This window comes from Channa argus, chromosome 21 (assembly GCF_033026475.1).
Source record: "Channa argus isolate prfri chromosome 21, Channa argus male v1.0, whole genome shotgun sequence".
Lineage (NCBI taxonomy): Eukaryota > Metazoa > Chordata > Actinopteri > Anabantiformes > Channidae > Channa > Channa argus.
Window position 1 is genome coordinate 17,502,944 of NC_090217.1, and position 14,816 is coordinate 17,517,759.

General features: G+C 38.1%; 1 protein-coding gene across 2 annotated transcripts in view; it reads left to right on the top strand.

Moving 5' to 3' along the window:
* Window positions 1-1,161: 1,161 nt before the first annotated feature.
* Window positions 1,162-14,816, top strand: part of ttll12 (tubulin tyrosine ligase-like family, member 12) — a 31,996-nt gene continuing 18,341 nt past the window's right edge. For both annotated transcript variants that reach the window (XR_010911963.1, XM_067489875.1), the window contains exons 1-7: window positions 1,162-1,394; window positions 1,781-1,929; window positions 5,511-5,709; window positions 7,536-7,695; window positions 8,102-8,235; window positions 11,435-11,511; window positions 13,051-13,167. Coding sequence is in view for 1 of the 2 variants with exons in the window: in XM_067489875.1 (XP_067345976.1) it covers window positions 1,254-1,394; window positions 1,781-1,929; window positions 5,511-5,709; window positions 7,536-7,695; window positions 8,102-8,235; window positions 11,435-11,511; window positions 13,051-13,167 (977 nt within the window). In the remaining variant the exon portion in view is untranslated. The remainder of the gene's footprint in view (window positions 1,395-1,780; window positions 1,930-5,510; window positions 5,710-7,535; window positions 7,696-8,101; window positions 8,236-11,434; window positions 11,512-13,050; window positions 13,168-14,816) is intronic.

Below are 14,816 nucleotides of genomic sequence, written 5' to 3' on the forward strand. Positions count from 1 at the left end.
CAAACTCAACGATTTATCTCTCTCTATTCTTTTTCTTTTGTATGTGGCTCCTAGCATCCACTGAACATGTGCCGCCGCCCTGGCTCACATGATTACTATATGGCACAATCAGGAGTTATTATAATAAAATGATTTGACACAAAAGAACAATGAATTTCTTAAATATGTAAAGCTGTTTTGACTCTTACACTACATTAATGTCAGTTCTGGAGCAAAGAGTGTTCCAGTTTTAGACAAGGCCTTGTTTATTGTCAATTCTAACACATTTACAGCATTTACGGAGAATTGAAGTTCCAATACTCTCAGCTCCCTTGTGCAAACAGTTAGGTTTAGGAAAACAAAATAAATAGAATTAAGTACTTCAATATTATCATTTTATGATATTTTATACTTTTGCTCCACATTTCAGTGCAAAAAATGCAGTTTTAAGTAATTTTTATTTTTACAAAAAATAAATTATTTTCCACACAAAGAGTGATGTGGAAGTCTGTAAGATCACTTGTGTAGGTAGTTGACAAACAAAACAGCATGGTGAGCGCCCAGGTGATCCTAGTCAGCTCTGGCCATCAAATACCTGTACCTACAAAAAAAAAAATAATAATAAAAAATTTTAAAAAAGCAAATAAGGCCCAGCCATAGAGGCCAGGGGCCTGTCACCACACCACTACAATTATATGACAATTGCAATCACTGGTCACTTTCCAGCTCTGGATTAATTAGTTAAGATTTAATCTGCAAAATTATTGTTACTATTAAAACTAAATTTTTAATCATTAGTCCCATGACAGAGATTTAAATCTTTATTTCATGATCTCTATTCATTTATTTTCCAATGGATCTGCAGCTCCAATTTTGGTGCATTTTAAGAGTTTTAAGAGTTCAATTTTGATATTATGTGTGTGAATTCGTATTGATTGATTGAGTAACTTCTTAGTTTGTGTGGTCCATTTCAATGTATTATGGGGATATGCAGGGTTATATACGATATAACATACGTATTGAGTCCATCCATCCATCCATTATCTGTTAATCGCTTATCCAATAAGAGTCGTCGTTGGGGGGGGGGGCATGGAGCGTATCCTATCTCGTCATTTGGCGAAAGGCGGAGTACACCCTCGACAGGTCGCCAGTCTATCACAGGGCCACAAAAAGAGCCATTTAAACCTCTCCCAGAATGCATTGCTGCCTCAGGCTTTCACAGCTCCTCTTCCGGGTTTGCTCGCTCCGCGTGAGTGATAGAACTTGCTCAGGAAATGTCAACAGAAGAGAATACTATGAATGAAAAAGATGACGAGGAATTCAGAACTTTCGTGGCTGTACACGCCGGGGCCCTGCAGTCTTCAGGAGTCCCCCAGATCTACTGGAGGAACCTGTACCACAAAATCACGAACGAGGTTTGTTCTATGCCGTGCAGCCAACAACTCTGTAATGTCACCACGTTCAGCTGCTGTAGGAAATATAACAGTTCGAAACAACACCCACTTTGTTCTGTCCCTGATTTTATGTGAAGCTACGGATGAGTTAGGACATGTAATTGGCACGCAATTGGCGAGCGAACTGTGGGAAACGTGAGGTGACTTTTGAAATGTAATTAAAATAAATGTTGGTTTTGACATTTGATGTATGCCGAAGTCAGGAGTGTAAGTATATTTATTTTAAACCTTTTAACGCAGCTTTATTAATGGCATGTGTTAAGAATAATTGGTAAGTAAATGTTAAATTCGCAAATTGTTCAGTGGAGTTTGGACGTGTAAATGTCATTGTCATTTATGCGTCATAGATGTATGATGCTGGGGAGGTTTTCGGAATCATGCAGATCCAGCAAGAAGAGGGTGATGAGGAGAAGAAGGGGGACAATCCTGGACGTGAGATCCGCTGTAAAGTGGTTGTGACCCGGGACAGTGGATTGCAGGTCTCGGACCCGACCAGGTGAGGACGGTGTCTAGAAAACCCCTCCTTCAGTGCTATTTTATAGAAGCTCAAGGTGTTTGGTATAAAATAAATTACTATGCATTTTATAATGCAGTATAAAATGATCATATTTACATTAACAAACGGAAAAAAAATATTTTTAAAAAATGAAAAAAGTTTTAATAAAAATATTTATATGAAAAAGTGTGAAGAGCTGTGTATTAGATTTATCTTTAGTATTATTTTTCTTTTTATTTCGGCGTTTTTTCGGTCGCTATGTAGTCCTAGATGGTTTAAGGCAGAAACTTCGTTTCACTTCCTAAACGTAGGTCTCTTTTAGAACATGCGGGCTATTACTTTTTTTTATTAATAACTTTTATACTTTTCATTATATTTCACATTTTATCAACTTGTCTTCCCATAGAAAATGAATGGAAGGCACTTAAAACTTCCTTGCAACCTGCCTCTATTGATGAGCTTCTTGTATGGTCACACTTTGGCGTAGAAACTTCATTTAAATTTTATACGGGTCTAGACCCTTTCAACTTTTTCTCTGTTGATCAGCTTGTTTGTATTATTTATACTTTTTGAAAAATCACAGTTTTAGTTTTAGGCACCTTTTGGAGCTTTTTCAACTTTTTCCATTAGTTTCAATTGCGGAATGTTGGAGCAGCTAGAGTGGGTGACATCACACGCACTCTAACTTTTCAGCTTCCACTTTTAGCAACTTTTTTCCTTCTTTTCCTTCTTTCCTTCAGTCAACTTTAGTCTTACATAAACAAACTATACATCAAAACGTAGGTATTTTTGTCTTCTTTCAGTAAATGTGACAGGTCTTACTCTAAGTGTTAAGAAGCAGAGAGAGTGCCGTCTGAAACTCTCATTGGAGCCCATTATAACAGAGGTTCTGCAATTCTCTTCAAATCCCAAACGGGGGGCTGTTTTAAAATCGCCACCACGCTTCATTTAATGGAGTATCTTCAAATAAAATACATCAGTGTTCGTTGAAGCCTTTTGCCGCTCACAGTCTTTGAATTTTTCCGATAGGAATAATACTTTTTCATATTTTTAACATTTTGCAAGGCAAAGTCTCATCATGTTCACAGCCTGCCTTTGCATTTGGCTCATGACTCAGCAAGCAGGCAGCAGTCATTGTCATGGTAACGGACACAGCTGCGTCAGATCATGTGATCAGCCTCAGAGCTGTGTCCACACACTTTACCTGAGTTTTTCTCCCTCAACATACACAGTGGAGTCACACACACACACACACAACCACACAGACAGGAAACACACACTTTCAAAATAATAGCTCTTTTCAACTTTTTTTCAGTATTAAAATGCTCCCTTCATGTCTAAATAGTTGCTTCTTACTTTTTTCTTTGCTTCTTTCTTTGTTTCTTGTAACTTTGAATATTTACCTTTTCCTTTGTTTCTCTCTACTTCTTTTAGCTTTTGTTCTTTCAACTTGTTACTTTTTTACTTCTTTCTTTTTTCTTTAGACTTTTAATAGCCATTTTTTACTTTGCTTCTTCCTTTGTTTCTTTTCACTTTAAACATTAACTTTTTACTTATTTACTTCCTCCATTGTCACTGTTTTCTGAATTCAACTTTTCCTGGACTTTTGTTTTTTCCTTTTTATTGTCATCTTCTTTCTTTCTCCTTTTGTTCGTATTTCTCTCTCTTCAGTGTTTGGGCTTTAAACGTGCAAACGCCTTCACTCTCTGCAGCTTCTGAGCGGTTGGCCTCTACCGGGTGACTTAACTGCTCTCCTACGTAATTTCCTTGGAAATTGCCTGTTCTAGTTAATTGTTGCAGTTGAAACATTGCAAATGTTAGCTGGAGCAGCAACATCGAAGTCAGAGTAACAAACATTATTCTTATCCAAAGGAGATGGGAGAAAAACATTTTTCTCTTGAGTCAGTTACCTGGTTTCAGTTGATGAAGACCAGGTTACAAGCAGGAACAGAACACTGGGTGAGACCTTCCCCGTTCCCCACACCGATTAAATTCTTCCAATAATGAAAATTATTCAGACTTTTAAACACTTTTACATTAAAATTTTGTGGTTTCTGCTGAGACCTCATTTATGAGGCAGATTTGAAACTAATGTGGACTGGACCTGTTATCAGTAACTCAGATTGAGGCCCACAGAAATCACTTATGTACTTGTACATTTGTACTTAAAGTACATTTTTGAGCATGTGCTCAGTAGAATACGAGTAATATTTAAAGTGGTACCATAATTTAATGGTCTCCTTTTTCAGATATTGCACTTTGACAGAGTTGCACAACTTTATTTGGCTGTATAATCATGGGAAAAGACGGTTTTCCGTGATTTTTTTTTTTTCCCACAGAACCACGGTGGGATGTAGATTCTCAGCTGACCTGAAAACTATCTCTACTCATGCTTTCATGTCCACTGTCTCTCTTTTTGTCACCTCATGTAGCAACCCAGCTATGCCAGACAATATTTTGTCATAGTTGTATTTACTTTTGATTCAAATGACTTGCAATGTTATCAGCAGTAAAGCTGACAACCATAAATAATATTATTTTGTATCAAATGATAAAGATATCTTTTGAGTTTTGTAAAATGCGGGGAAAACAAGGGGATGACCTAGGTACAACAGCCTTTTATGTTACTACTGTCATGTACTATTTTTGTCTGCACTTTGTAGAGCCCCTCTGGTCACATAAGGCAGAAATAAAACATCCAATGGCCATGACTTACTGAGGCGTGAGACTTGGATGTTGTGGCCATATTATCTCAAAACAAGTGCAGTGTAACCTGTAGCCACCGCTTCATTATGCTCGGAAATGAGGCGGTTGCTTGTTTTTCTGTGGGAAAGTGAAAGTTGGAAATCCAACAAATTGTATTTCTATTAAAAATTTTAATGAATATGCATTGTTGTCCACTAATATCCACTATAAAGGGGTGTGTATACAACATTAAATTTATTTACTCTACCTTACTGGAACTCTTCGATCACAATTTCTTTTGACCTGATAAATGTGGACAAGCCAGTGGTTTCTTGGCTGCTTCTGTGTGTTGTTTTGTGTGCCTGTTTGTAATTATGGATGGACATTGAACTCAGATCCTAAATTCTCAACTGGGATGCGGAGCGCGTCTGGGCCCTGTTCAATGCAGCAGCCTCTTATTCACCAGATGCCATAGTGTTTTCTTTTTCTACATAATGACAAACTAATGTGATTACGAGTGAATTGTATGATTGTAAGCAGACATGGTTTACTCTCATTTCTTCAGCCATACATCCTGATTAAGCTCTACATGGAGGGGTTCAGTAAGAGGTCAGGTTTGGAGTAATGGAAGTGTTTCACTTGAAACCTGCAGCAGAGTCAAATAATTGGGTGTCATGGAGCTATTTAACTCCTTAACTGTCGAAATAAACAAATTAACCCCCTGTTAACCTAAAAGTTACAAATTGGCTTCCCTGATTTACTATATTATCAGTGCCATCCTGATTTTGTGAACATGAAGAGTTAGCAGTAAGTAATCTAATTACTTTGTATTCTGTGGCGAACAGTACAGCCACTGTAAAGGTTGAGGTTTCACCTGAGTTTTCATCTCCCTGCAGTATTTTCCTGGTGGACCATGCCTGGACATACCGCATGGAACATGCCCGTCAGCAGCTGGAGCAGATCCCGGGCCTGCTGCACAGGATGGCTGCCCTCATGGGGGTGGACTTTCATGGCGAGGCCCCCGACCCGGACACAGTGGAGCTGGTGATGGAGCGCATGTGGAAGTACAACCAAACCTATCAGCTCTCTCAAGGGGTATGTTAGAAGACCATATACACACAGGGTCATGTGCTCATGAGTAAATTATGATTGTAACCAGACATGGTGTTTTCTCATTTCTTCAGCCAGACATCCTGATGTATTTCTGCATTAAGTTGGTCACAGCAGTGGATCCAAAGCTTGAGAATATGACCCTCTTTTGTGTTGTTCATACTGGGCCTTGTATAGAGGACCTACAGTAACATAACTTGTGCGACAGGTCAGGACCACTTTTTTAGACCTAAGAAAAAATTCTAAGAACAAGAAAATTGGTGATTGACAGAAGAACAGATAATTTCATATGGCTCCTTCTTGCAATAGACTAAGTTCCTTTTCCCTGAACAAGAACCAAACATCAGTCTCGTGTTTGTTTATTCACTCCTGCTGAAGGTTGTAACTCCTTCAGAGGAGTCATTGGTGTCTCCTTGCATGTTTTTGAGGACGACCTGCTCTGTGGCTCTGTGATGAATGCACATGTGGTTAAATACACATGTGCATTCATAAGATTTCTAATGACTAGAAAATGTCCTTGTGTCCTTTCCCTTATAGCTGCTTTTCAATAATCTTTTCACAGAGTAGATTTAAGTTTTGTTTTTGTTTTTTTTCATCTTTATGGTGTTTAATTTGATTAAAATACTGATTGACAAGTAACATCATCTTCCAGATTTAGGTCCATTTATACTACAATTCTTGAAACACATTCACAGCTGACCTCTAGTATTTGACTTTGGAAACCAACTGGCTGCTCCAGTCAGGATTTGGATAAATTACTAAAGGGGGTAAATCTTTATACATTAACTTATGGACAGTTTTCTATTTTATACTGGTTTAGATTAATTTGTTGGAGATCTTTTGAGTGCTTTTTGTCTTTTTTTAGTAATGGTTTGTAAAAATAGCCATGTTAAAGTGACTGTGACTCTTATTTAAAAAATAATAAAAGATGAAATTGTCCAAGTGGGGTGAAAAGATTTATAAGCATGGTATAGTCAAATGTTTGTGTACATTAACAGCCATAAATTAACACACAAGAGTCCAGGTCAGCCCTTACATTAAAGTGGTTTATACTAGTCTGGCCAAGTTTAAACAGAACAGGTTTCTGTTTATGTTGAGGTGAAGAATTTATCTAGTTGTTCACTACCTTCATCCCGATGTTTCCCCTTCTGCCTCTTCTTTAGCACCTGAAACTATTGATACTGTCACACTGGGTAATGGTAGCTTCCTTCTTATTGTAACAGTTGTTATAGTTAATGCAATAATTTTAATCTATGAGTATACTTCTACTGCTTAGAGGCTATTCATTGGAGTGTCTGGATTAAAGCATGTACAGCCTTCGTCATTGGTTGTTGACTCTAGTTGCTGCATGCTATAGAGGCAAATCAAGTCCCTTGTTGACTTCTTTGAAATGGAATGTCATCTACAGGCCCTAAAATCCTACAGTGCCTTGCAAAAGAATTAAAATTTTCTACATTTTTTCATGTTACAACCACAAACATAAATGTGGTAAAAAACCGTTTACAAATAAACATCTAAAAAGTGTGGCATGCATTTGTGTTCAGCCCCTGAGTCAATACTTTGTACAACCAAAAATCTATAAATATAATTCTATCTTTCCCTTTGCCTTATTGACAACACATCGATTCTGTAGGTTAAACAAAGTCAGATCACACAAATTACATATATTTCAGTAGCATGGACTGTAACATAGCTGTGATGCTAGTGACTTTATAGTTCCCATAAAAGGTTAAATGTCATTCACAATCAAATATGTAGATACAGAGTGTCAGTTGTCTCTCTCTTTCCTCCTGTCGTGTTTTCTTGTGCAGTCAGCAGAGGACAGGGTCCCGGTGTGGTACATCATGGATGAGTTTGGCTCCCAGGTGCAGCACTCTGACCAGCCCAGCTGCAGCATGGCTCCCTTCTTCTACATACAGGGTCAGCTAGCATACACTGTACTCTGGCCTCTGCAGGACCTGCAGGAAGGAGGTGAGACCAGAGCAAAATACATCAATGAGACACACAGTTGCACGGGGGTGACATGTTCCTTCATCACTATGTACAAACAAACACTGTACTGCATTTTGACCCAGTCTCTCACACACAATCCTCGTGCCACTAGAGACCAATTTATGATTAATCCACTGCTGAAAACAGTCCCCAACCAAAGCATTCTGTTCATTCTCATCTCTTTCTGTTAGAATATTATTTAATAAAAACTGACTGTTTTTAGAAAATTATTAAGCTATTTTAACGTTTATATTTGTGAGCGGTTTTCATAGACTTCTGTCCTCAGGAGGACCTAGTATCTGGGGGCTGAAAGTCACAGCTAGAGTAGGGAAATAAGACAGAGTCCTTTCCAGGAAAATTACAAGATTAATTTTTCCTTCCACAGATGAAGTAACACGTGACTATACGTATGGAGAGATGGACCCCCTGCTGAGGCAGTGCCGCCTGTTACCATGGATACCTGCTGCTCTAGAAGGGGTTAGCAGTGCCATCACTGAGCCCCCGGACTCGTATTACGAGGTGAGGACTATCATTCCAGTCTGAACTGGCCAAACAACTGTTTTGGGGAAGTTGGAGATGGGTTCATCTTTAAGCATGTTTGAGCATGAAAGAAAACTGCCCCTTTGCAGCAATAACTGCCTTACAAATTTGTGGCATTCAACTGCTTAGTTTTTCCAGATGTTCAGGGCCTTCTGCAGCACTTCCCAAAGTTCTCGTGTGCTTGTTGGTTAGTGTTCCCGAACTCTTCCACACCAGATAGATGTGTTGAGATCTGGTGATTGAGCTAGCAGCGTCATCACCCAAAGTATCAAGCAGCTACTTTCTTCTCCAGATAATTCTTACGCAGCTTGGGAGAATGCTTAGAGTCACCGTTATCCTCAGTCGGTTGTTGCCCAGAGAGAATGGGATGGCTCTTCATTATGGAGTGCACACGATGCACATCACCCAAGCTTTCATTGTCAAAGCATCCCAAAATCATCACGATTCCTTCTCCACGCTTCACTGATGGTGTTAGGCAGGCATCTGTCATCTTTTCATGAGCTTTTTCATGACACTTTGTGGACTTTAGATGACTAGAACAGTTTATTCATCTTGACCCACTGCACCCTTTTCTTCTGATTTGCTAACCTTAGTAGTTTTTTCTTGGCAACCCTACCCATGAGGCCAGCTGAGCTATGTCTCCTACTCACAGTGTCTGTGCAAACCAATTTCTCTTTTATTTTAGTCAACAATGCAGTCAACGATTTATTTTAGTCATGATTAGATCCATTTGCAGCATGGCTCTGCAGACTATAGTGTCTTTTCCTTTCGGCTGTTCCCTTTCAGGGGTCGCCACAGCAAATCATGTGCCTCCATCTAATTGTCACGATTCGCATGTTTGATTTGGCATGTGTTTTAGACTTGGGAATGGCACAAGAAGACACTGGCTTGTGCCCCCTTGAGGTTGGATTTCTGCAGACTATAGTATACAACTTTTTAATTTCTTGGCTATATTGCATAGAGAATAACCCTCCTTTTCTCATGACAGGTAGACACTGAGGCATTTTTTAGGGAAAGCTGTTTTTGTTCGGCCACTAGTAGTTCTCACTTACACTGAAAATGACAGGTCACTCCAACTATGCAGGAAGAGGCAAATATAAACTCATATTGTTTACTACACATTTTTTAACACCTAAAAATTTAGTAAAACACAGTAAAATTTCATGTGGACATTTTGTTTGCTTGCACTTAAAATTAACCATTTAATTAAATAAAACATACAAAAAATTTTTTGTGTATGTGTTTTAAGGGGATGGCAGTAACTCAGTTGGTAGATGGCTGCCTACCAACCATAGTGTTAGAGGTTCCCTCCCTGCTCTTCCCGACCACATGTCAAAGTGTCTCTGGACAAGACTCTTAACCCCCAACAGCCCATCCCTGCGTCAGCAAGGCCATTCGGTGTAACAATCGTACCAAATCAACATGCGGACAAATGATCCGCTGTGGCAACCCTGAACTCACATGTTAAGCCGGACAAAAAAAAAAGTGTTAATGTGTTTAAAACCTTTATCATGCCAGTTTATTTTGTTTGACAATGACAAATGTCTATTTTGTTGTTTTACAAATCACACTCTTTGACATTATGAGGCAGCTTTCTTTACACATGTTGATGCAGCAGCATAGCAACACAGCATACAGAGGAGTGAAGGTGACACAAAATGGGGTAATAACAGGAAGAGGTTGACATGACAAGTAAGCCAGACACCATTTAGGCAATGCCATGGACATAGTAGGTTGTTGGTGTATGATTAATTAATATGCAAAGAATGAACACAGAGTTTGTGTATTGAAAGATTTCATTTATTCACGTCCATGGAAATCTAGCAAACTTTTATTTCTATTTGGTTTATCGAACATTTGGTCAAAAGTTCTGAGGTGGAAAAATGATAAAATATGAGTAAGTACTTTTTTTCATTTTTGTCCAATTAAAATTTTTTCCCACATTTTATTTGTGTAAATATGCTTCAAAGCTTAACATGGAGAGGTGGTTAGTGTTCTGTCACCGTTGTCGTATAATAACAGAGTTTCAGTCAATATAGTCTTTTAAGCGGTTTCTATTATAAAAGCATAACGAGGAAAAAAAAAAAAAGGAAATCGACTAGCACTACTCTCACGAACCACCTGTTACTCAGCTATGTATCAGTGTTATGTCTCACTCCCTTTCTAGCTTAACTATGCAACACTTTTTGTGTTGGCTATCTTCATGTTTGGGGTGAAAGGTGGTAATCTGCACATTCTCACATACCTGTGCATGTCTGTGCCTCCAGACAGTAAATGGAGCACCATGGATTATGAGAAGGATTCTTAACGAACTATAAATAGCAAATCAACAATTTCGACAAAGAAACGTGACTAACAGCACCAGAGCACAGATGTTTGCTTCTCAAGGTTTTGGAGCGAGGCTCACCCTTCAAACCAGACGAAAAACATTTCAGGTTTTTACAATTTGCAGGCCACCGAAATATATTTAGACACCTGTTTTTCTAATCTGGAAAAGAGAACGATAGCAGCCACAATACATGAATAACTTGTTTGCTGCCTCAAGTATCAAACAACATGATCTCTACACCCACATCTGCCTTTCCAAGCATGGAAGAGACTATACTGTATTCACAGGTGTCATGTCATTGTGTTTGCCTTTTGTACAAAAGTTTACAAATGTAAAAAAGTTTTACATAAAAGAACTTCTCCAGTAATGGCTCAAAGAAAACAAAACGACAATGGAGTGATGACTGTTTTAAACGCTTGTAATATGAAGGAGCACCAAGAGAACGATAATTGTGAAACTCTATACACCATAAACAGAGGTGACGCATAAGTTTTGGCTGCAACTTGTGTTTTTGAAAAATGTTTGTTTGTGCATTACATACATACTTTACAGCCTCAGTGAAAAGGGGACTAACTCTCTGTGTAGATGGAAAAGGGTCATTCTAAGCTAAAGTAAATGCAACAGTTCTTATTTTTAGATGATTACACACTCTCTAGCTGATTTCTATAGGTTTAGCTACTAATAATGATAATTATGGATATTTAGTTTAAATCATTTAACCACATGATGAAACTATATATAACCTTTATATGTACATATTATCGTGCACGCGTGCGAATAATAAAAGGTCCTCTGTTCTCTCAGCCTTCAAGCTAACTATTTCACTGTCCTCTGTGTCCATTTCACCAGACCATTGCACGGGAGAACAAGGAGCAGCTTCCTGTAAAAATGCAACCCTACACTTTGCCAAAGGACAAAGTCTTCAAGTAAGTCTGTGCTGTAAGCAGCTAATAATTAATGATCTAAAGAGGTAGACATATTAAAAAAATACAATGTTTTGGACATTGTTCTTCATTAGGACATTCCACATCCCTGTTTCCATGACAATTTCGAAGCTGTGCACATAGTCTAATAAAAAACTATTGAGCAGGAACATTATTATTAAAAAAAACAAAACATTGCAGCCCTTCATCACAATTTTTAAATGAGAAAAAAATTCAATCAGAAAAAAGTCTTTGTGTCTGTGACAGGGTGATAAAGGAGGTTGGGGTACCTAAGGTTTCTTTAGTATTAAATAATACCATTACAATATGACCAGTTGCTTCTGCATTTATGCCTCTCTCTTCATAAGCTGCACTGACGTCTTCCTTGCTGCAGCACTGGATAAAGCCTCAAAATATATTAAAAAAAAAAGTAACCTAAAGCTAAATCAAATTGATTTAGTTTTAGGTTCATCTTTTATTTTCTTTAGTTTGTAGTTTTGTTTCACTAATACCTTTTTTACAATGAGTAGAGACTGTTTACGATTTATTTAGAGAGGACATTTTGACAAAGTGAGGATGGTCCTCAGGTTCCTACAACCCTTTAAAAGCCTTTTTCAAGGAATCAGATATATTCAGAGATATTTTCAGGCATGCTACAACATTGGGTCTCCTGAAATCTTTTTTTCAAGTCATAGCTTACATCAGCTGATGCTGCTTGTGATTGGCATATTTACACAGTGTGAGTTTCTATAAGTCAAGACAGGTATAAACATCTCATGCATTTTCATTTTGTTAATTGGACTTTTTGGTTTCCAAACACCTGCCGCAGTTAACTACAAACCAGAAAAATATTACGTTAGGTTACCAGATGTTGTGACTGCATAAATACGTCGGTTAATGTGCTTAAGGCAGCCTGAGACCTGGTATCATATGGTTGCAGAGTCTCACTGTTATTGCTGTTAACTAATGATTGATTGTGCTCTATTTGGTTGATTCCATCAGGTTTCATTGAGTCATGTATTCCACCACACAGTTTGATTCATTTTTCACAATGATCTTGTGATGATGATGATGTGAGAGTCAGACAATGTCTAAAGTCTTCTACAGCAAATCCAGTGGGGTCAAGATGATCTATCAATGTATACAAATGATGTGTTGTGCTCCCATAACCTCACTTTTACACCTTGGCCGGATTTTTCCATCAGTAGATTTTTTCCTTACATGAAAAAAACAATCCTGGCATATTTCCAATGCTAGGATCATTATCATTTTCACACATGGATTGGCCTCCTTAACCTCAACACTTTAAACAGCAGATGACAGTAGTTAAGTAATTTAATAAAGTGTGAACCAAAGAGCAACTCAAGTTGATTCAGTCAAAGGGCTGCTTTCTTAGTGTTTTTTCAGTTTTCACATTTTTTTTTTTTTTTTTTTGTAACCACTAAATGAGATGTATAAGTATTGCTATGTACTTCTGTCCTTCTACAACTCTTTATGAATAATTTGTTCATATTTTTCCATTATCCTTGCCTTTGATTCCAGGGTTTACTCTGTAATGTCACAAGTAATAAACAACCTGAAACACCCGCGGTTTCAGCTCACTGAGGAAGAGGAGGAGGCTGATATCATTTGGAGCTATGACCACATCAAAGACTATAGGTCAGTAACCAAGCAGGCATCAGCAGAGCATGCACTTACACCCTTTCCAGGTCTCCTTCCACGGTGTAGTGTAATATTTTAACATTATATATATATATATATATATATATATATATATATATATATATATATATATATATATATATATATATATATATATATATATATATATATATATATATATATATATATATATATATATATATATATATATATATATATATATATATATATATATATATATATATATATAAATAAAATATTTTAAAAGGTAAACTACAAAGGCAACTATCAGAACTATATGGTGTCACTAATGACATCATAAGTAAACATAAACATAACACAACACACAATACAGTGCTACAAAAATAAAAAACTGAGAAAACACTTGGTTGGCTCATACATACCTGGACCCTAATTGTGCTCCAATATCGGAAACATTCACAAACTTAATGTTGGAAACAATTATTAAATTACTTTGCACATAACACAGAACAAATCATACAATAACCCACAAACATCATGACTATTCTCCTATGGTGTTCTTTTCTTTCCTCTGGTGCCAGAGGTTACCAGCACTTAACACACCGTAGGAGATCAGTCTTTACCACTGTCTCACTCTGATTCCTGGAGAAGAGAGACCTTGGTTATGGGTCTATCGAACTCGTTGGTCCTCGTCTTAATAAGAACCTGATGGACTAGACTTCGCTGATCTTTAGCCAGAATAGCAGGGTGCTTGGATTCCTCCGGCATGGCAGCTTGAATGAGCCATCTCCCTATGAGAAGAATTCCATCCTGAAGCAGTGGATTATGTTTATGTATGTTGGAGCTCGGTTTCACTGGTTCCTTTTTTAGCAGAACTGAAATTTCCCATCTGACATACAGTCTTCAAAGTGAAACTACAGTTTCACAGCACCGTATTTACTGTGCAGGCATTGAACAGATGTGTGTTGTCTTCTGTGCATCGCCTGAGTGCATAGCTAGCACAACTGGGCGATGAAGTGGCTCTGAACAGATGCACCCCGATCCTGTATTCTGCCATCGGCTGAGTAACGTCACCATCTTGCCACCATAAGAATCTGTAGCCTCTACATAGCCTCCAAATCAGCCACTATTGCCACAGGCTCTTGACTAAACCTAGTCAGAACACCAATTATTTTGCTAGTAAGGTTTGTTCCTTGAAGGAGCTGCTCATTCAATGAGGTTCCCTGATAAGACGCGCCACAGTCAAAGACCACACAAAGCTTAAGCTTTTTAGGATGGTACACCCCATTATGAGGAATGTACCAAACCTTTCCGTCACTGCGGCCAAGGTCCTTATCTGGAACCTTCACTGCATGTTTCTTGGTGATCGTATCATTCATGAAGGCAATATAATCTACCCTGAATGAGGGATTCCTGAGAAACTTCCTCTTCAGAGTTGTAGCACGTTGTTCTGCTACGGCCAGATTGTTTGGCATTTTAATGTCCAAATCCTTGAATGGGAGATTAAGGCAGTAGTGTCTGTCTACCAATTTAGCAGATTGTGACACACTATTCATGAACAAACGATCTGCCTTAGACATCTCATACTTCTCCTCCTGACCACTCTTAGGAAAGTCATACTGAAGCTCTTTATTCCACAGGTCTTCCAGCTTGGCAACAGATAT